A 21,910-nucleotide genomic window follows, 5' to 3' on the forward strand; every position below is an offset into this window, starting at 1 on the left:
TTGTCTTCCCGAATGCGAGTCCAATGTGCTAAGCACTGCATCAAACATGTTGAACAGATGATAATTTATGACGGCAACATGTAAACTGTTCCTGTGTCTCAGATCCATAATGTATGTTGCCTTTCAGTTGTAGTTCCCAAATTCTAAAGCTATTGAAAGCTAAGTAATAGAAACTGTGCAAAAAGTCCTATTTGGTGTTAAGAAATTCTTTCAACTGAAAAATGCATTAATGCCATTTATGTTAGCCACTATGCCTCAACTTGGTGAGTAACTGCTCTAATAAAACAACTTTGTGATTGATAGTTGTCACTAACAGTGGGAGGGGAGCCAGTATTATCAGTTATTATGAGCACACACATGTTCTGATGCAATCAATATGAATCACTCAGGGTTTGATTCTCCACGCAATAAGCCTTGCCTTCCAAAGCTCTGAATGCATCTAAAGAATATGCAACACAGCGAGCATGTGAAGCTCGAGAAAGGGCAGTGGTCGTCTGACCCCAACCCCCACTGATCGATTCACTGAAAGTTCAATCACAAATTTATTTTAATTACAGTATGGAAGTTACATACAGTCGGTAACAAGTATGCTAAACAGAAGTCTTAGTAGTCTGTGCTGAGTTCTTGTGACACACCTATTACATGTTAGAAGGCGCTTTAGCTTTGTTAATACATATTTATGATATCAATTTCATTTTATGACGTGTAACTCTCAAATTTATTTTTTTTTGTTTTACATACAGTGGCAGTTAGTACTTCTCAAAATTCAGCCTCTTATAGTTATGTAGGGCAAATAGATTACAATATCAATCACCACAGCAAAACCTCTATGCGGAAGGAACTTCCATACACCATCATAAAGCAGATCCTGACCTTATCGTTCTCAAAGCAGACGAAGGATAGATTAACTACCTGGTCGATGGCCTCTGCCTGCCATCACGTATATACAGGTTCTGCTGTAATCATCCCATTCTTAAGAAGTTTGGTGTGATCTCCACCACTTCTCAAACACACATGCCCAACCTGAAATATATTTCCTTTGTCCCTTTCTCACTGCCACCACTCCCCGAACACTTAGTTCCTACATGTTTTCTAAGATCCACAAGCCTAAATATCTGGAGTGTCCCACTGTGGCTGGTTACTGTGTTCCAACTGAATACCTGGCTCTCAGAAGTTTCTATTCCTTTAGCAACAAACACTTTGCCACTATTAATGCCACCTCCCTCTACACTGACATCCCAAATGCACATAGTTTCGTCACTAATCAACACTAATTCTCCTAACTCCTGGCACCATAACAGCCTACCTGGTTTCTGTGGCTAATTATAATCCCACCTATAATTTCTACTCCTTTGACACAAACATCTGCATTTGAATGTGCACAAGGGTTTTAACTAGCTCCATCCCATCCTGTAGTGACAAATACCTTTGCTACCATTCTTCTAAAGTGGTATTTTCCTTTCCACCAAAGTCCCATGCAAGAAGCAAGAATTATGCAATTCCTCTGCCTAAGACCTTTTTTGTCCACACTCTGTCATTTCCGAAATCTCAAAAGGCATAGCATTATGAAAACAGCCATATCACAACCCAACTCTGCTGCACACACTGCACAGTATTCTACATGAGTATGAACTTGCACAAACAGTCCACCTAGATGAACACAACTGCCCAACTTTGGCTAAGAGCCAACTTTGATCACCCAGTTGTGTGAAGTGCCACACAACATGTTGTCCTCAACAAGTGCTTCACATCCAGTGCCACCTGCAGAACCTCTTACCCCCTTCTGCCCCATCCAACGCTTACCAACTCTTCTTGCATGATACCATCCATTCCCACAAAGCCCTGTTTTTTTGCACTTGCCCCCACATTTCTAATGATTTAACTGTTTCAAAAGGAAAATTCACTTTAAAATATGTATAAATTGGAAGGAGGCAGAATGGCTACCCACAACATACACATTTCCAGGAGATGAAATTCTAAGTACTGCCAATAGATACACAAAAGAAGAAAAAAATTATCCTCGCATTATGCCACCTTCCATAAATACCATATCCATTTTATTTTGAGGGCTGATATTTGTTTATTTACTGTAGTGTACATAGCCCCCCCCCATGAACCATGGACCTTGCCGTTGGTGGGGAGGCTTGCGTGCCTCAGCGATACAGATAGCCGTACCATAGGTGCAACCACAACGGAGAGGTATCTGTTGAGAGGCCAGACAAACGTGTGGTTCCTGAAGAGGGGCAGCAGCCTTTTCAGTAGTTGCAAGGGCAACAGTCTGGATGATTGACTGATCTGGCCTTGTAACAATAACCAAAACGGCCTTGCTGTGCTGGTACTGCGAACGGCTGAAAGCAAGGGGAAACTACAGGCGTAATTTTTCCCGAGGGCATGCAGCTTTACTGTATGATTACATGATGATGGCGTCCTCTCGGGTAAAATATTCCGGAGGTCAAATAGTCCCCCATTCGGATCTCCGGGCGGGGACTACTCAAGAGGATGTCGTTATCAGGAGAAAGAAAACTGGCGTTCTACGGATCGGAGCGTGGAATGTCAGATCCCTTAATCGGGCAGGTAGGTTAGAAAATTTAAAAAGGGAAATGGATAGGTTGAAGTTAGATATAGTGGGAATTAGTGAAATTCGGTGGCAGGAGGAACAAGACTTCTGGTCAGGTGACTACAGGGTTATAAACACAAAATCAAATAGGGGTAATGCAGGAGTAGGTTTAATAATGAATAGGAAAATAGGAATGCGGGTAAGCTACTACAAACAGCATAGTGAACGCATTATTGTGGCCAAGATAGATACGAAGCCCACACCTACTACAGTAGTACAAGTTTATATGCCAACTAGCTCTGCAGATGACGAAGAAATTGAAGAAATGTATGATGAAATAAAAGAAATTATTCAGATTGTGAAGGGAGACGAAAATTTAATAGTCATGGGTGACTGGAATTCGAGTGTAGGAAAAGGGAGAGAAGGAAACATAGTAGGTGAATATGGATTGGGGGATAGAAATGAAAGAGGAAGCCGCCTGGTAGAATTTTGCACAGAGCACAACATAATCATAACTAACACTTGGTTTAAGAATCATGAAAGAAGGTTGTATACATGGAAGAACCCTGGAGATACTAAAAGGTATCAGATAGATTATATAATGGTAAGACAGAGATTTAGGAACCAGGTTTTAAATTGTAAGACATTTCCAGGGGCAGATGTCGACTCTGACCACAATCTATTGGTTATGACCTGTAGATTAAAACTGAAGAAACTGCAAAAAGGTGGGAATTTAAGGAGATGGGACCTGGATAAACTAAAAGAACCAGAGGTTGTACAGAGATTCTGGGAGAGCATAAGGGAGCAATTGACAGGAATGGGGGAAATAAATACAGTAGAAGAAGAATGGGTAGCTTTGAGGGATGAAGTAGTGAAGGCAGCAGAGTATCAAGTAGGTAAAAAGACGAGGGCTAGTAGAAATCCTTGGGTAACAGAAGAAATATTGAATTTAATTGATGAAAGGAGAAAATATAAAAATGCCGTAAATGAAGCAGGCAAAAAGGAATACAAACGTCTCAAAAATGAGATCGACAGGAAGTGCAAAATGGCTAAGCAGGGATGGCTAGAGGACAAATGTAAGGATGTAGAGGCTTATCTCACTAGGGGTAAGATAGATACTGCCTTCAGGAAAATTAAAGAATCCTTTGGAGAAAAGAGAACGACTTGTATGAATATCAAGAGCTCAGATGGAAACCCAGTTCTAAGCAAAGAAGGGAAAGCAGAAAGGTGGAAGGAGTATATAGAGGGTCTATACAAGGGCGATGTACTTGAGGACAATATTATGGAAATGGAAGAGGATTTAGATGAAGATGAAATGGGAGATATGATACTGCGTGAAGAGTTTGACAGAGCACTGAAAGACCTGAGTCGAAACAAGGCCCCCGGAGTAGACAATATTCCATTGGAATTACTGACGGCCGTGGGAGAGCCAGTCCTGACAAAACTCTACCATCTGGTGAGCAAGATGTATGAAACAGGCGAAATACCCTCAGACTTCAAGAAGAATATAATAATTCCAATCCCAAAGAAAGCAGGTGTTGACAGATGTGAAAATTACCGAACTATCAGTTTAAAAAGTCACAGCTGCAAAATACTAACACGAATTCTTTACAGACGAATGGAAAAACTAGTAGAAGCCAACCTCGGGGAAGATCAGTTTGGATTCCGTAGAAACACTGGAACACGTGAGGCAATACTGACCTTACGACTTATCTTAGAAGAAAGATTAAGGAAAGGCAAACCTACGTTTCTAGCATTTGTAGACTTAGAGAAAGCTTTTGACAATGTTGACTGGAATACTCTCTTTCTAATTCTAAAGGTGGCAGGGGTAAAATACAGGGAGCGAAAGGCTATTTACAATTTGTACAGAAACCAGATGGCAGTTATAAGAGTCGAGGGGCATGAAAGGGAAGCAGTGGTTGGGAAGGGAGTAAGACAGGGTTGTAGCCTCTCCCCGATGTTGTTCAATCTGTATATTGAGCAAGCAGTAAAGGAAACAAAAGAAAAATTCGGAGTAGGTATTAAAATCCATGGAGAAGAAATAAAAACTTTGAGGTTCGCCGATGACATTGTAATTCTGTCAGAGACAGCAAAGGACTTGGAAGAGCAGTTGAATGGAATGGACAGTGTCTTGAAAGGAGGATATAAGATGAACATCAACAAAAGCAAAACAAGGATAATGGAATGTAGTCTAATTAAATCGGGTGATGCTGAGGGAATTAGATTAGGAAATGAGGCACTTAAAGTAGTAAAGGAGTTTTGCTATTTGGCGAGCAAAATAACTGATGATGGTCGAAGTAGAGAGGATATAAAATGTAGGCTGGCAATGGCAAGGAAAGCGTTTCTGAAGAAGAGAAATTTGTTAACATCCTGTATTGATTTAAGTGTCAGGAAGTCATTTCTGAAAGTATTCGTATGGAGTGTAGCCATGTATGGAAGTGAAACATGGACGATAAATAGTTTGGACAAGAAGAGAATAGAAGCTTTCGAAATGTGGTGCTACAGAAGAATGCTGAAGATTAGATGGGTAGATCACATAACTAATGAGGAAGTTTTGAATAGGATTTGGGAGAAGAAAAGTTTGTGGCACAACTTGACCAGAAGAAGGGATCGGTTGGTAGGACATGTTCTGAGGCATCAAGGGATCACCAATTTAGTATTGGAGGGCAGCGTGGAGGGTAAAAATCGTAGAGGGAGACCAAGAGATGAATACACTAAGCAGATTCAGAAGGATGTAGGTTGCAGTAGGTACTGGGAGATGAAAAAGCTTGCACAGGATAGAGTAGCATGGAGAGCTGCATCAAACCAGTCTCAGGACTGAAGACCACAACAACAACAGTGTACATAGCCAGATGGTACACAGCCATACAACAAGAGGACACCACCATCCAAGCACACTACATGCTACAGATCAGAAATGAGCTCTGTATACTCGCTTTCAACTCCCCAGAGAGTCCTATGATGTCATCTTAAAACTCAATGTCTCTGTGTGCCAATATATTTGACTCCCAAGTCTCCCCCGTAGCCCGCTAGTCACTTGCATTTGTTGTCAGGTACAACTGAACTTGGCTCACTCAGAAAAGGAGAGTGAGTACACAAGTTCGCAAGTAAAGCCGCAGACACTCGCGATTCCCACTACACACATGATCTTTCTGAAAGAAATTTCCACCATTAAACTGTAAATTACTATTCATTTATTACACACGATCATGGTTTTTGCTTTATAGTGATTCTCAAATGCAAGTTGAAACACCACTAAATGTCCAGCCTGACTTAACGAAAGGAATAAGTTATTTACCAATATAACGACTGATCAGTTGGCTATCAATATTGTTCTGTTTATACATTGATTTATGTAGGTAAAACTTTTCTGAAGGCTGCTCTAAATTTATTCTAATATTTAATGTCTACTCAGAGACTGGGTGATTAATTACTATAATGAATTACAGAAATGAACGATGAATGATAAGCTAGACAATTCACTGTTAGCCCATAAACACAAGCTGCTATAGCCAGGTGTGCTCTTTTGTAGCTGGGATATAACAGATACATTGCTCTGCGCAAAGTTATTTTTTATAAGCCAGCACACACTTTCTTGTAGTAGAGGTGGAGCAAACAAGAATAAAGACTTTTGTTTGCATAGGACAAAATTTGTATGTTTTTTCTGAAGCATGGACAATAGCATGAAACTCACTCCAGATATCACTCATCCTCTAATGAAACAGATTAGTATTGTATACTTGCCATCAACTAATTTTTGTCTTATATGCTCACTGTCTCACAAAACACAGTTTGATTAAAGGCCATCTGACCCCTACAATCAGTCATTTCACCTTGTCAGTACTTTACAGTAGCAAGATTGTGTACTCATCGTCCGTACTAAGCCACTACTAGCCTTACACTCCTGCATGCTTGAGTAAATGGGAACAAGTCAACGCGTATGAAGCGATTACAGTGCCACAGTTCTCAGACTCGTCATAACAGTGAAACTACAGTGGGAACAATGGAAGCCTATTAGCACTGATGTAACAATGGCACCTTGATTTGTGAAGCATGGAACTCTAACATTAGATCAGTGCTTGCTCCATGTCTGATCTCTACTACACACCAGGTGCCTCCCAGTTCCGATCAGTCACCTTGAGATGACAGTCATATTACAAAACTAAATTCTGCTTCCGCCACAAGACAGTCGATGCATCATATCCATCCAACAATACTGTTTACTATTTTTACGCTGCAGTTCATGGTGAGAGAGGGTTAAAATCCGAGGGAGAAAGTTTTCAGTTGTCCCAATCCTAGATGTCCTCACTGACAATAGTGCCTCAAATGTGACTTGTATGTGCCAGAAGTGTTTGTTGATTATAGAGATAAAGCACAAGACATCTATTTTTGGACAAATATGGGACTATAGTGGCAAGCATACCACGCAAACAGCGGTATCCTTTGCCAACCTGCCAGCTAGTTCCACAAGCTCCGTGCAGTTCGTCTATGTTCGTGTAGCCATTGTCTGCACCAGCTGCCAATGGACGTGAACAATTAACATCTTAACAGCTGCTAGGTATGGAGTGATAGTGGAATGAACTGATGCCAAATGTTAAGCCCAGTTAAAAACAATTATCGCGACTTAATTATAAACTGTCAGAGGCAGCAAAGACTACAAAATGTTTCAGATAGTCAGTTCTTATCAGTTACGTTAAGTATAGGACTTTAAGTGCCACACATCAAGCTATCACAAAAGTTAAGTATATACACTGTAGATTCTGTGTTGATAAATCATACTTATTGTTTTTTAGTATCTGCACTGGCATGACAATACGGCTACGCTAGACTGTCAGCACTTCGCAGGCCGATGGAGGACTCACAATAACTGGGGAACAGAATGCTGTGAGAACAAAACTCGCCATGCGAGTGAATCTACAGGAAGCAGAAAGTCTGAACCCTCACAGAGACATGTACAGTGATAACTTAGCATGTGGATGTTGCGGGTAGGCAGCTGTAGACTGAGCCCTCAGCAACCACACTTGGCACAATGCACAAGGTGAGGCACACAGTAGTTACACTCAGCATAAGCACTGGCCTGCTTGGCTTAATGCTGCCCGCAAATAAACACCTCCATCAGCAGGTCTGTCCCCTTGCTAAGTGCTGCATGTGCCCTCCATGGCAGGTTTCCACAGTATCCCACAGTGCAACAGAGGCCAGCTCATCTGCCTCCACCTCCATGTCCACTGGTGGGGATGCTTGAGGTTTACATCATGTCCTAGATCCACAATGTGAAAGCTAATTGTGTGTGTGTGTGTGTGTGTGTGTGTGTGTGTGTGTGTGTGTGTGTACACTACCATCTCTATGGAAACTATAGTAGGGAGGTAGCTTCCTGTTACTGTAGGTGTTTAGCTAGACTAAATTTTTAATATTCAGTTACAAACCCCTAACAATTACCTAATTATTTATTCTGGTAATTTATCTCCATGCCTCACTTTCCCCCCTCCCAAATTCCCCCTCACCTATCACCTTCGATTTTCCATTTTCTTCCTGCTTCTTAATTAACTGCTCATTTGCCTTCCCATTTCTCTTTCTCTTGATTCTTTTTTCCTTCTCATTCTGTACTTCAATCATCCCTTGACTGACGCTGACTGTGCTTACTGGTATACTACCTTTGACATCAACTCTGTGACTTCTCCCCTTCCGTCTTCATCTCCCTTTGTACTCACAAGAGATGAGTTCCTCACAACCTGCAGTGGAAACTGCCCCTTGTTTGTAATCTTGGCTCAACATGTACCTCTTTCCTCCATAGTAAGGAATCCACAGTTCTGAATGCACCTACTCCCACAGTAAGGAATCTACAGTTTTGAAACCTACACATGTTATTTTTACTGGTGTGTGTGTGTGTGTGTGTGTGTGTGTGTGTGTGTGTGTGTGTGTGCGCGCGCGCGCGCGCGCGCGCGCACATGCACGCATTCTGTTACATCAGCAGTCAAAACTCTTCTCTAATTTCAACTCCCCCTCCCCTCACCTCCAATTCTTATAACAGATCACACGAGTTCCCAACAGAAGTGAAATCTGCTTCCTACTTCCATGGTACAGTTGATTTTGACTAACACCAACAGTGTAACCAACTATGTAACTAAATGTGATGCTGTCAAATCAGCTCAAGCAAATATTCACTCTTTCCCACAACTATTGTAATTAATATGTTTTCTGAGAGAATGGCAGTCACAGAAGAACACACTGACCTTGCATGTTGAACACTGCATACGTTTATTTACTTCTTCACAACTGGACCTACCTACATTCATCTCATTTCAAAATCTCTCTCATTCTATGAAGCACATGTACACAGAAGTTACAGCATATGGAAAATTACGCACAGTTTACCTGAGAACAGTGCGAGGAAGCCGTGTGTGCGACTGTTTATGACGTCGACTTCGTGCAAGGTCACAGTGTGGACAACCTCCTTCCGTTTCTGCAGCTCTCCCTCTGGACACTGCACAAATCTCGTCTGAGGTCCTGTGGCGTCATAGTCACGTGCCCGTGTGAAAGAGCGGCCCAGCCTGCTTATCTTACCAGTAGCTTTGTCAATCGTCACCACATCACCAGCTTGGACCTAGAATAAGAAGTCTTTGATGTACCTTAATGTCAGTCTTTAACAGCTGTAATAGTTAAAGAGTTTCTGCTTAATGTCAAATGGAACTTAAGTTTACCACAACACTTAACCCAATACTGTGAAAATGTCCATGTAACAGCAGCTGTCTGGTTAGAGAACTCCTTTTCTCAGATTGGCCTGTGATGATTCAGGATGCTATCTACGAAACTGACTGTGGATGAAAGACGACCAAGATCCTACTAGTATGGTATGCCAAAACCACAACATAATTTTTTCGTGAAATACTGGATAATACTATTGGGAACATGTGGACATATATTATTACGATGTTCACACAAAGCAAAGGCATTTTCACAGTGTCTGTTCAGCTCAGATCTCCAAACTGATACAAAACTGGTTTTTATGCAATGGACACAGTAGAACCATGTTGATAATCTTGGAACAGGCTATTAATGTAAATTACTCCAAACTTAACATTACAGCTGACCAGATATAGCTTTCTTTATTATTGGTGACATAGCTGACTTCCAAATCATGCTTATGTCAGACTGATAACTTCAATACACTGTTTCCTGTCACTAAGTCACCTAACACCTGTTTCTGTTCAGGCAGCATTCAACAGTGTAAGACAAAGAAATGATAGAAAAGTCCTTGGTGGAATACAAATAATGGAAGGACTAACGGTAACAACTCATCATATAGTGAAGCATTCAGTCACCAATACGCACATAAACTATACTGAAAAATTGCTAAGCTTCCTTCAGAGCTAAATGAACCCCACTCCCCCCCTTCCATTCACACACTTCCAAATTTATATGCAGGGTGACTTTGTGATGATGTTAAAATGTTTCAGGGCTGATGGAGAACAATAAATGTATCCATCTGGGGTAACAATACAATGAAAAGAGCTGTTGCTACTCACCACATAGCAGAGATGCCAAGTTGCAGAAAGGCACAATGAAAAGGCTGTCAGGAAGTTACAGTTCAGCCATCAATTTAAGGTAAGGGATCGTGGTCCAGAAATGACCGAGTTGAAAATTTTAAGCGAAAATCATTCTGATAAATCTTATCAGTGGACTACTACTACTGCAAGCTCTTTCCTTGGCATACTACTTCCTCCCAAAACATGGTAAACAAATAGTCTGCAGTAGAAGAGGTGCACTGACAGAGTTATCAGAATGATTTTCTGCTTGTAACATTCAAATCTGGTCATTTGCGGACTGGGGTCCCTTACCTCAAATTGGTACATTTACCCTTCTCCATCATACCTAAAAGTTCATATCATCATCACAGAATTATCTTGCATTCATAGATTGATCTCAATCAATATTTAAAATGTGCTTCCCCAAGCAACAAAAGAACAAAGTATGGCATTAATAAGACATTTAAAATGCCTAAATTACAGAAGCGAGTAAATACTATTACAAGAAATCCTGTGCTATCTTAAGGAAAATCATTAAGACATAAAAGAAACTCTACATATCAAAATTAATTATTCAGATAATAAAATTAGATTCTTTCTAGTGACCCAGCCTAGCTTCGCATGGTTAGCACGAAGGATTTGTCTGATGCTACAATTTTATTTATGGGCCGCTGTGTAGAGTAATGATTAAAATCAGAGGACAATGTTGGGTAACTGAATATTAGCTCCATATTCTGGTAATGGTCCTATTTGTATAGAAAGTGGAACAAAATTTGTTGCATTTAACTTCCAGAAGAAGCCCTTAAAAGATTACTGTTTATGTTTTAACTGTAGACCATCAGATATTTTCTATGTATTCGAAATATTTCTTTACCTTCTACATCAATAAGCTCTTCAGGATTAGGTGTCGAGATCAACATATTATATTTTGATGCCACAACTGCCAGGGCTCTATGCAACTGACTAAGTAAAAGACACTGCATGCTTAGTTCAGTTCCACCAAAGTTCAGTGTCTGACCCTGTGTTTATTAACTGTCGTACCAAAGGCGATTTTAATGCTTAGCTGGAGCCGTTTGAACTGGGGAGGTAAGTCCTCGAGTATCATTGGTACTCACGTTATCAAAACAGTTTTTCCAGTTCTACAGCCAGTTACAATTGTACACCTGACCAAAATATTTTTGAGATTGGCTACTCAGTGTCTTGTTCCATTGCAAAATTGGTGTGTGTCTGAATTCCTCAATAAAATAATAAGTACATCTACTTTTAATATTAATTTATGTGGTGCTGTTAAAGGTGGCATTGGCTGGATGTTTAAAGGAACCACACTACTACGTCATCAATCCCTTCACCCTCGAACAGACAGGTCTATCTGACTTTAGATCAGATAGACCCTACTGTGCAAAACCCAGAGGAAGGAAACCTCAAGGTCTACCACTGCCAGAGAAGCTGAGCTAAGGGACAAAAGAAAACAGGAGGACAGAGGAAGAAAGGCAAGAAAGTTGCCCCATCTAGGGAGCAGCTGTAAGTCCCTGAAAGCAGCCTCCACCACTTACCAGAGGTACTCTATTCCGAGTTGCTTTGGAAAGACTAGAAGCACACACAGGGCGAGAGAAGCGCAGATAGACAAAAGACGAACAAGTCTAATAGACTACACGAGAGGGGGAGAAGAAGGGTAAAAGAGCAGATAGGGAGATGACTGGGCTGGACCACCACATCCAGACAGCTGCAGTCTGATCTGGGCAGAGGAGTCAACAGTGTGTACTGCCAGCCTCTCAATTGGCCAATAAGGTTCAGTGGTCCTCCCTTGAAGAGAGTGGTAAAAGCCCACTTCACAAATAAAATGTAAAACTAAGTCAGCTGCTGGGGCATCGTCTCCAAACACTAGGGACAGCAAGTCAGGGAAATTTAAGAGTCCACCACAGGATGGCTAGGTTGGGACAATCCAGCAAAATGTGGACCACTGTCAAACAGGCTCCACAATGCAGTGGGGTAAGTCCTCACTACGGAGCAGATGACCATGAGTCAGCCAAGTATTGCCAATGCAAAGCCAGCATGGAGGTCCACATCAGATTTGTAGGCTCGTTCGGTAAAGTCAGAGTGAGCCATTCTGTATTCCAGACACCTAAAACCTGAGAGTGTAATACTGATCGGAGGCTTGTATCAGGAATACCAATCTCAAGAGTCAGTTTACTGGTAGCCTGTTTGCCCAGGCTCTAAGCAAGTTCCTTCCGCAGGATCCTGATGGGGTCCACGATCCAGATCAAGGTCACTGAGTGGCCACACTGTTCAAGAATGTACAGGGAATCCTGCATAGCAGCAATTTCCACAGGATGGCGAGGGTAGCACTGGTCGAGAGCTGGCAAACTGCTCAAGGAGTCGCTGCAGATGAAGGACCCACCAGTGCAGGAACGAATCCGTTCACGAGCAGGAGAGATGGCTACCAACTCTGCAGTGAAAACACTACAGCCATCCACCAAGGAGAGCAGTTTAGTATGCCTTGCATGAGTATAAGAAAAGCCTACACGACCAGTAACAATTGAGCCACAGTGTAGACGACTTCTGAACCCTGGGATGCACCGAGGATGGAGAAAAATTGGTAGCAGAGGGCCCTTGGATGAACCGAGTCTTCTGGACCACGTGATACGTCAAGACGAAGCTGAGGGCGAGGGACACACCACTGAAGTTTATGGGTGTGGGTCAAAAGGAGAGGTGGAAGAGAGAACAACTGCAGTTCAGAGCAGAGAGGATAGACTGGATGCAGATTGTGACTGTAATCCCTGATCAGGGCTGTCTTTGTGGGAGGATTACCGTGTTTGGAAAGAGGAGACAGTAGTTCAGATACTTTAGGGGAGCTGTAAAATTGGAGAGCATAATTAACAAGCTATTGTTGCATCTGATCCACAATGGAGGGACCCCAACCGTTCACAGGGCTAGTTTGAAAGGCTCCTGTCACAAGTCGAACCCTGCCGTGGTATATCATAACCAGTATCTCCAATGCTGAGGGCGATGCCAAAACATATGCCAGACAAACATAATTGAGGAGAGAATATATCAGGGCTTTGTACAGCTGCAAAAGAATAGTGCAATCTGCACACCAGCTGGTGTTGCTAAGGCAATGAAGTGTATTAAGGTCCAGCAAGCACTTTCCCTTAATCTGGTGAAGATGGGGAATCTATGTCAACCAAGATTCGAAGACCAGTCCTAAAAAGCGTTAAATCTCCGCTACATTGTGTAACTGGTTGTAAGGTTAATTTCTGGTTGTGGATGAACAATATGATGTCGACAAAAGGGCACAACTCAAATCTTGGTGGCGAAAAATCGAAAGCCATGGATGGGGGCCCATGCCAGCAAGTTTCCCGTGGCAGCTTGCAGTCAATGTTCAGTGACACTCTTACTAGATGAGGAAAATTAGAGGCAAAAGTTGTTCGTATACTAGGAGGGTGATACTGAGGACTGCACAGCTGCAGCATCCACTTGAACCCGGAATGTACAGTGCCGACAACAGGAAGTTGTGGATGAAAACTGGGAGCGGGCTCCACAGACCCCATTCAGGTAAGGCAACAAGGATGTGGTGTCGCCACGTGATGTTATACGCCTTTTGGAGATCAAAGAAGACAGCTGTAATATGCTGACATTGGGCAAAAGCTGTTTGGATGGCAGACTCCAGGTAAACCAGATTCTCAGTTGTGGAACAACCTTTGTGAAAACCACGCTGGAACAGAGCCAGAGGACACCAAGACTCGTGGAGCCAACACAGCCACCAGCTCACCAGGCATTCAAGCAACTTACAGAGAACACCGGCGAGATTTATTGGGCGATAACTGTCCATCTCTGGAAGGCGCTTAAATGGTTTCAGTACTGCGACAATGATGCTTTCTCACTATTGCAATGGGAACTGGCCCTCACTCCAGGTGAGGTTAAAGATGGCAATGATATGACGTTGACAATCAATCCACTGGTAGGTGCCTGAACATTTGCTTGTGGATGTGGTTTGGCCCTAGGGATGTAACAGAAGAGTGGGCAAGGACACTGACGAATTCCCAATCACTGAATGGGTCGTTATATGGCTCTAGGGGGCGTGTAGTAACAGATAATTGCTTTTGATCCAACTGCTGTTTTAGGACACGAAAGACAGGTTGATAAAGCTCAGACAGTGCCATTCAAGGTGGCTGCCTGAACAATGGCTTTGTGGCTAAGAACAAATCACCATCAGTCCTTGAACAGACCAAGTATTGCGGCAAACACAGCTCTCATTGCCACTTAATCCTACGTTCCTCCCAAGGTGTAGCCAGGGAAGCAAACATTTTAGGGTCGTATCTCTCAGCATTGAAAGAGACTCTTGGGGCCATATGGCCACCAGCAAGAGATAAATTCATCTGCTTCATTTGCCATTTATCCGCCACGGTAGAACCCAATCTGAATGGAGGCTCTCCCCAAGGGCACCACCTGACCAGTAATATATTGCTCAAAGCCCCATGCCCCAGACACGAAGAGTACAAACTCCTTAGCACGAGTGGCAAGTTTTCAGCTTGGGCACCCACAGTGCGATCCCTGCATGGTCTGGGGGCTACCACCTTTGACCCCCCCCACCCGCACAATGGCATGGCTACTGTGCAAGGTTTTGGATTCAAGGGAAAGGTGCACAGATAGGAAGGCACAAAAGTGGAGCACAAACTGCATTGGGTGTTCTTCCCTGCACTATCCGCACTTCTGTAGTGTTTTGAAAATTGGTGGTGGGTCAAACCCAATGTGGGGACCTTGTGTTCATTTAATTAAAAGTTGTAAATATGCCAGGAGTGGAAACTTGAGGCCCATTCATAAACCAGGTCCAAGCAGGGTTGGCACCAAGAAAACCTCACAATGGAGAGGCCAACAGAGAGAGGGATAGTGGAAGGATAGCCTGCACATACTCAAAAAAGGGTTATGAGTCTCCTGTGGGGGAAAGGTGACATTAATGAACTGAAAAAAATTCAGTAAGGTAATGCATTGCTTTCTCTCTCACAAATAGCATGTCAAGAGAATAACAAATTTGTGATGGGTCCTCAAACTTGGACAGAATGAAGTTATTTGCTTTACTGATGGGTTCATCTGAAGGTGACAATATAGCATTTTTCTAAAACCAATCAAGTGCCCCAGTTAAAACGCTGCGGACATCAGGGTATAATTTTTCCAATTAATTCTGAGATGTATGGCACTAAAGCGGAGACATTATTATTTGTTTTACTGATTGTTGTTTGAAGTTCACAATTTCCTATTTTGAACAAGTTATTATCAAAATGTTTATTATTTTTTAAGTGTTTTGTGGTGTTATTTCGTGCTGTTGTGTACTTCACAAGCATGATCTGTCACCTACAACACATGTATGTCAATTTACCTCTTAAATAATTTCTCCTCACCATTCTCTAAGTTAGTTACCTCCGTGGTCCTGCTGTGCAGTGCCAAATGACCATTCTCTCAGACTTCTTCACTTTGTTGGGATGCATTGATGCAGGAGGAGAGCTGCAATCGGCCTACGCTACTAAATAACGTGAACAGCTTAGGGGTCATTATGCTGAATTTTACGCTCTCTGGGTTTGATACACAGTTTCAATCGCAGTGATAGGTGAACAGATCCCTTAGTTCACAACAGATTATTTAAAACAGGCATGAGTCTTCCACTGAAGACCATGTATAAGTATTGCACCATGCTGAGAAATGTAGCCTTATGAATTTGCACAAGGAGATTGAAATAAATGTACATAAAAGCAAATCACCACAAAATCTCCTCAATGAACAACCAAGTTAACCAATGCATCCTTTCTCCAAAATTTCATTCACCTGCTTTCCAATTAAAAAAATAAAATCCTCTGTTGCAATATTTATATACGCATATCCATCCCAAACCATTTACTGTGCTATCAATGTATGCCATAATACGTCCATAGTTGTAATATTTATTTATGTACATCTGGCCCTTATCATTTACTCTTGTCCCAATGAATACCATTATAATTACGTTAATATCATTGCAGTAACGCTTTATAACTGACTGCTTTATTTGTTTATCTTAATTTTAATCAGATCTCTGTCAATATAAATAATAAATAATGTAACATTAGCAATTTGTAAATTTCTACTGTCACATACATGTACGTAATGAAATATCTCTCAGAGTTGACATTTTTGGTATTGTTATGGTTGTAATGTCGTCATCTTTGTATACATACCTCCACGTGATGAAATTTCTTAGTGTGTGAGTGGTGCTTTACATTATGTGCAGATATATACACAAAAAAGTGCATTATACAGTTTTCGCTGCTCCAAGATGATGAGCAACCCACACTGGAACATAATGGTGCAAATTCTTCATCGTAAGTACCCAAAACATCCTCCCTTTCATAATAATAATTTGTTTAAATCATGTAAGATCGTTATGAGGCACAATTACAATTAAAAAGACATTGTCTCACGTCATCTTTTGGTTGCAGGGCAGCACCAGCCCAAGGAAGTTTTGTCAGGTGGGTAAACAAATGGCTAAATCTAATGTATAACATGAACTAGCCGTCTGAAGATGAACCGGTCCGTTTGAATCCAGTAACGGTGCTGTTTAAATAAACAAAGATGATGTGACTGACCAAATGAAAGTGCTGGCAGGTCGACAGACACACAAACAAACACAAACATACACACAAAATTCAGCTTTCGCAACAAACTGTTGCCTCATCAGGAAAGACGGAAGGAGAGGGGAAGACGAAAGGAAGTGGGTTTTAAAGGAGAGGGTAAGGAGTCATTCCAATCCCGGGAGAGGAAAGACTTACCTTAGGGGGAAAAAAGGACAGGTATACACTCGCACACACGCACATATCCATCCACACATACAGACACAATTTTGTGTGTATGTTTGTGTGTCTGTCGACCTGCCAGCACTTTCATTTGGTAAGTCACATCATCTTTGTTTTTATATATATATATATATATATATATATATATATATATATATATATATATAACATTTTCCCTCCATTGTTGCTGACTATACAAAGCAGCTACTCAAACCTGTAGGGCGAGAAAAAATTGAGAATTCCAGGTGTGAGGAGGAAGACTGTGTCAAGAAGCTGCTGGTAAATTAATGGTGAGAGGAGGGGGTGAGGGTGGGGGATGGCATACCATAATAATGACTTTTTTGCTCTCAGCTGAGATATATTAGTCATAAGCAGTAGTTTAACTGCAGTTTTTAAACATCGGTGCTTCATATCGAAACAATACTCATGTAATTAACACGCTCTGAAATATTAAGTATTTTAAAATTTGTGATCCATTAAACTCAATAAAATAAAATTTAAATATTAAGTTAAAAACAAAGAATTCCCCGAGATCAAATTCCCCAAGATTTCTCTGATTTTTCTAAGTAAAATGTAATTCACTGAGAATTCCAGGTTTTCCAGAAGAATCGCCACCCTGCGCTATTAAGTCGGAAACATTTGTTTGCTCATTATTCAAATTATAGTCATATTGAACAGTGTAGAAAAGTTGTTAATGATCATATGAGGAGCACTCAAATAATGCAACTTTTTTTTCTTCTGAAAACAGGTTGCTTTTATTCAAACCTCCTTTACACCCTATTACTGCCCATTCTTTTGAGTACAAAACTATTTTCAACATGATCTCCATTCAATGCAATGGCCTTATGCCACCTTAGAAGAGCCTGTACGGCCACATGGTACCCCCCCACCCTGATCGATATCGGGGTCAACATCTTGCTGCATCAGTAACCTCTCCACTGCCCACACCCTGCTTCCCACAGAGTGCATCCTTCATTGGACCGAGAAGATGGTCCTTCATTGCTCTTTGTGGTCTTCTGTTAGGTAATAAGGAACCCAGCAGTCACACACCTTTGAGCACTTCAACTACTAGATAAGTGTGTTGGCAATACCAACAGACGTGCAGATCTCGAATGAGTGTCCACACGTCCCAACACTGCGTAAGTCACAGCTGTGAGCAGTTGGCCAGCAGGTGGGAGATCAGACAGATATGCGTGATCTTTGAAATTCTGCAGTGCTCTGATTTCCGCCAAAAGAAACTCAATGGCAGCTCTCTGCTTGGAACGCACCTCCACTACAGATGCTATTTTGAACACAACACATAGCACCACCAGACATTAGAACTTCATCAAATTATAGGAGCTGCAGCAGGAATATTCCCTGATTTCCCACAACAAATTCCACATCTTTTCCATGTGAAATTAATTTAGAGGGGAAAAAATGTGTTGCATTAATTATTGAATGGCCTTGTAGTTTGTTTCTTGCAAATACTCCATACCGGTTGATAAATTTATTATTGGAATTTATATGTAAAGAAGTCCACAAAGTGTTCCAGATTTACCTGCTAGAGATTCAACGTATTTTGGTCGTGATCTATATCAGCTGATAACAGTTCCTGCGGTTTATGATGCAGTTGTCTTGAGCAACGCTTTCATGATAATTTTGCCAAAGGAGCATCGAGTCAGTAACTGCACAAAATGAAATAATTATAGCAAATAAATGTGATTTTGCCGCACAGATTATTGCAGGTTTGGACAGCATTTTTTGTGATTGGGAATCGTCTCCTAGTAGGACGATGGCTTTGCATGCTCCTTGGAAGGTTATCGTAAGTCGTCGCTCATCGCTAGATGGCATGGGCGTGCTCTTCAGAGATTTTGGCAGCAACTTTATTTCACAGATTATGGTAATGATAATTTCATATGGGTCAAGTCTTTCAACTTAATGTTGTCTCCGCGAATTGTGCCTCACTAGACAAGTTCCAACCAGGAAAAGGTGACCTACAGAAGCATGGAATCTGCCATTTCTGGCAAATCTCCATGTCACTGAAAGATGATGGTTATGTTAATAAACAGAGCAAAAATCCTTGTCCAAATGGGGTTTGATCCTGTGACCTTTCGATTACGAGACAAGCACTTTACCACTAGACTACCACATCCGAATACGAACGGGCTCCCAGAACAGGAGACCTACACTTCAATATGGAATCTGAACCACGTTTCACTTCTGGCAATTGTCCACAACATTGAGAGGTCAATTCTAGGTTAAAATGCGGTGAAAAATTCTTGGTCTGACTATGATTCGATTAGGTGACCTTCCAGTTTTCAGACACATGCTTTACCACTACACCACCAGTCCTGAATCTTATTCCACCCCAGCTTCACTGCTCTCTGGTGTCGTGGTAGCTGTACCACTAGATGTCAATGCTATCGCTTTCACAGTGGCAGCACAATTTAATTCATCTTATTTCAGCCAATTTCCCTGAAATATTTATAAATTAAAGTACATTACCTTCCTCGAGAATCAATCAGTCAATCTATCAGTCAAAACTTAATCAGAATCTCTGCAGTACTTATCCCAAACATACAGATAGAAATGAGCAGGGAACTTTTAAGAAATGGGCAATAATTAAAAGAGAAACTGGGAAATCATTTAAGGACTGTGAGGACTTTAATACAGGCGGTGAAATAAATGACAGTAGCTATATAATCTAAATATTTAATAACTTCCTGGAAATAACTCAGACAACTGGCATGAGCAGTTTGGGAATAAGGCAATAGAACACATGCAAGGATCAATTCCAATGACACACATGTAGAGCCAAATCATAATTGCTCCATGATCTGCCACAGAAATTGAGAATGTAATTAGCTACATTAAAATCAGAACTCTCAAATAAATAAATAAAATCTTGTTCTTCAGATATATGCAACATATTCCTTCACACATGTATGACATGGATGTGTATATTTTCAAATACACACAGAATCTATTACTGTCAGGCTGCTATCTCCCATCCAATAGAAATTACAGAAAATTTAAATGAAAAAATATTGCCAACTGGTACTTTCTGTGACTTATCACAAACATTTAATTGAGCGGTTCACATTCTCACAAAGAATCTCACATATTATGGTATCAGATCTATCTTAACAGCCAACAATCAATTCACAGTATCAGAAACCGGGGTAAATTTTTTTGGGTTCGTTGACATATGACTGACTTGTTATAGATAAGAAAAAACTTTGAAACAAATTACACTGAATGATCAGTAATTCTAATTTCACTACCCTACACTATCCGCCACAAAATTGGGAATGTGTGTGGATGACAGAAACCAAAGAAACTCCAGAATGAAATTTTTACTCTGCAGCATTGTGTGCGCCGATATGAAACTTCCTGGCATATTAAAACTGTGTACCAGTCCGAGACTCGAACTCGGCACCCTTGCGTTTCGTGGGCAAATGCTCTACCAACTGAGCTACCCAAGCACGACTCGCGCCCCATCCTCAGCTTTAATTCTGCCAGTCCCGAGTTCGAGTCTCAGTCCAGCACACAGTTTTAATCTGCCAGGTAGTTTCAAATAAACTCTGTTTAACATTTGTTTTAAATCTACTTAAAATGAACTTACCTTTTCTTTCATGAGTGATTCAATCATCTTGCTACCCAAATCATAAATAGTTTCCATTTCAGTTGTCTTCAGAGTAAGCTTCCCGACTTTTGTACCAACGCCAGTTGCAGGCCTGTCAACTTGTACTTCAACCACTTCTCCCTCAATAATTTCAGTTTCCTCTCTGCAAGATTAAATTATAATATATGAAACTATTACAAACAACTGATTATAGGCTCAGGGATTTTCAAACTTACTTGATCCGCACTCCAATGGACTTTCTGATAGCCTGTGTCAAAGCTTCTGTCTTACTCATCTCCAAACTGTATATTTCAGAGCCAGCCATACTTGTGAAAGGTGTGTCTTGACCTAACGCTTGTGCCAGTCCCATGGCAATTGCAGTTTTACCTATAAATTAATTACACATTTATACATATGCAACAACGCCCAGTATAAATGAAATTTTACAGTACTCTTAACCAACTATGACAATTTTATGCCACTATCTACATCATTAAACTATTACAGAAAGAGACATGTAAGGAGAAAAGAAGGGAAATACTTGGCAGCTACATTAAATGTCTATATACCAACCATTACTCACAAGGTGAAACACCAGGAAAAAAAAAATCTTCCATAACTATGCATATGGATGCTCTGTTCCTGAGGTCCCAAACTCTGAAAAATGAACTAGATAATCTGAAGGTCAATGGCACTATTATCTTTTCACTGCTGTCACCCATGATCCATCCTACATTACTTCCTCTTCACAAGATGTATAACACACTGTTACTAAATGTAATATGGATAGGTACACATTACTACTAAAGATGACATGGACAGGTAAAATATCTATACACCAAGCACTGGCAGAAGAAAATACACGAAAGACTCATTCATACTGATTATTACATTATTACTACAGATGTATGTAGCTATACACATTGGGTAGCTTTCACTGAACCTGCTTTTACCTGTTCCTGGTTGTCCTGCAAACAGGACAGCTCTCCCTGCAATCTTGCCCTCTTTTATCATCTCAAGGACAACACCAGCAGCTCGCCGAGCTGATAGCTGTCCCACCATTCCCTGGGAGACCTGAAATACAATGTAAAATCTTGAATTGGTGGTTCAAAGGGATGACTAATATCTATGCTTCCACAGTTGTGATTGCTTTCTAGTCATGAAACTGAAATGTGAAAATGTGCCATGAAATACTTTTCGCAAGATATAATGACCTGAGTAGTGATTCTACAAGTAAAAAAAAGTGGGTTTGAGATTTGCACGCATGTTGAAGTAACCTGCTACCTTGTTAAATTTTCGCCATTCCTACAGGATGTCAGTCTACTTTGTAGAGCTTTCTTCGAAAGTTTTGTCATTCTTTTGCTAGTGTGTATTAATGACAAGATAAAAATGAAGTAGGTAA

The 21,910-nt window shown here is 41.1% G+C and overlaps 1 protein-coding gene across 2 annotated transcripts in view; it reads right to left on the minus strand.

The window, feature by feature from the left end:
* LOC126419222 (ruvB-like 2) overlaps positions 1–21,910 on the minus strand; it is a 115,911-nt gene that overhangs the window by 42,730 nt on the left and 51,271 nt on the right. For both annotated transcript variants that reach the window (XM_050086359.1, XM_050086358.1), the window contains exons 3-6: positions 21,462–21,582; positions 20,745–20,895; positions 20,509–20,671; positions 8,930–9,158 (exon numbers count right to left, since the gene is read on the minus strand). In XM_050086359.1, coding sequence (XP_049942316.1) covers positions 8,930–9,158; positions 20,509–20,671; positions 20,745–20,895; positions 21,462–21,570 — 652 coding nt within the window. In that variant the 5' untranslated portion in view covers positions 21,571–21,582. The remainder of the gene's footprint in view (positions 1–8,929; positions 9,159–20,508; positions 20,672–20,744; positions 20,896–21,461; positions 21,583–21,910) is intronic.

This window comes from Schistocerca serialis, chromosome 9 (assembly GCF_023864345.2).
Source record: "Schistocerca serialis cubense isolate TAMUIC-IGC-003099 chromosome 9, iqSchSeri2.2, whole genome shotgun sequence".
NCBI classification, from domain to species: domain Eukaryota; kingdom Metazoa; phylum Arthropoda; class Insecta; order Orthoptera; family Acrididae; genus Schistocerca; species Schistocerca serialis.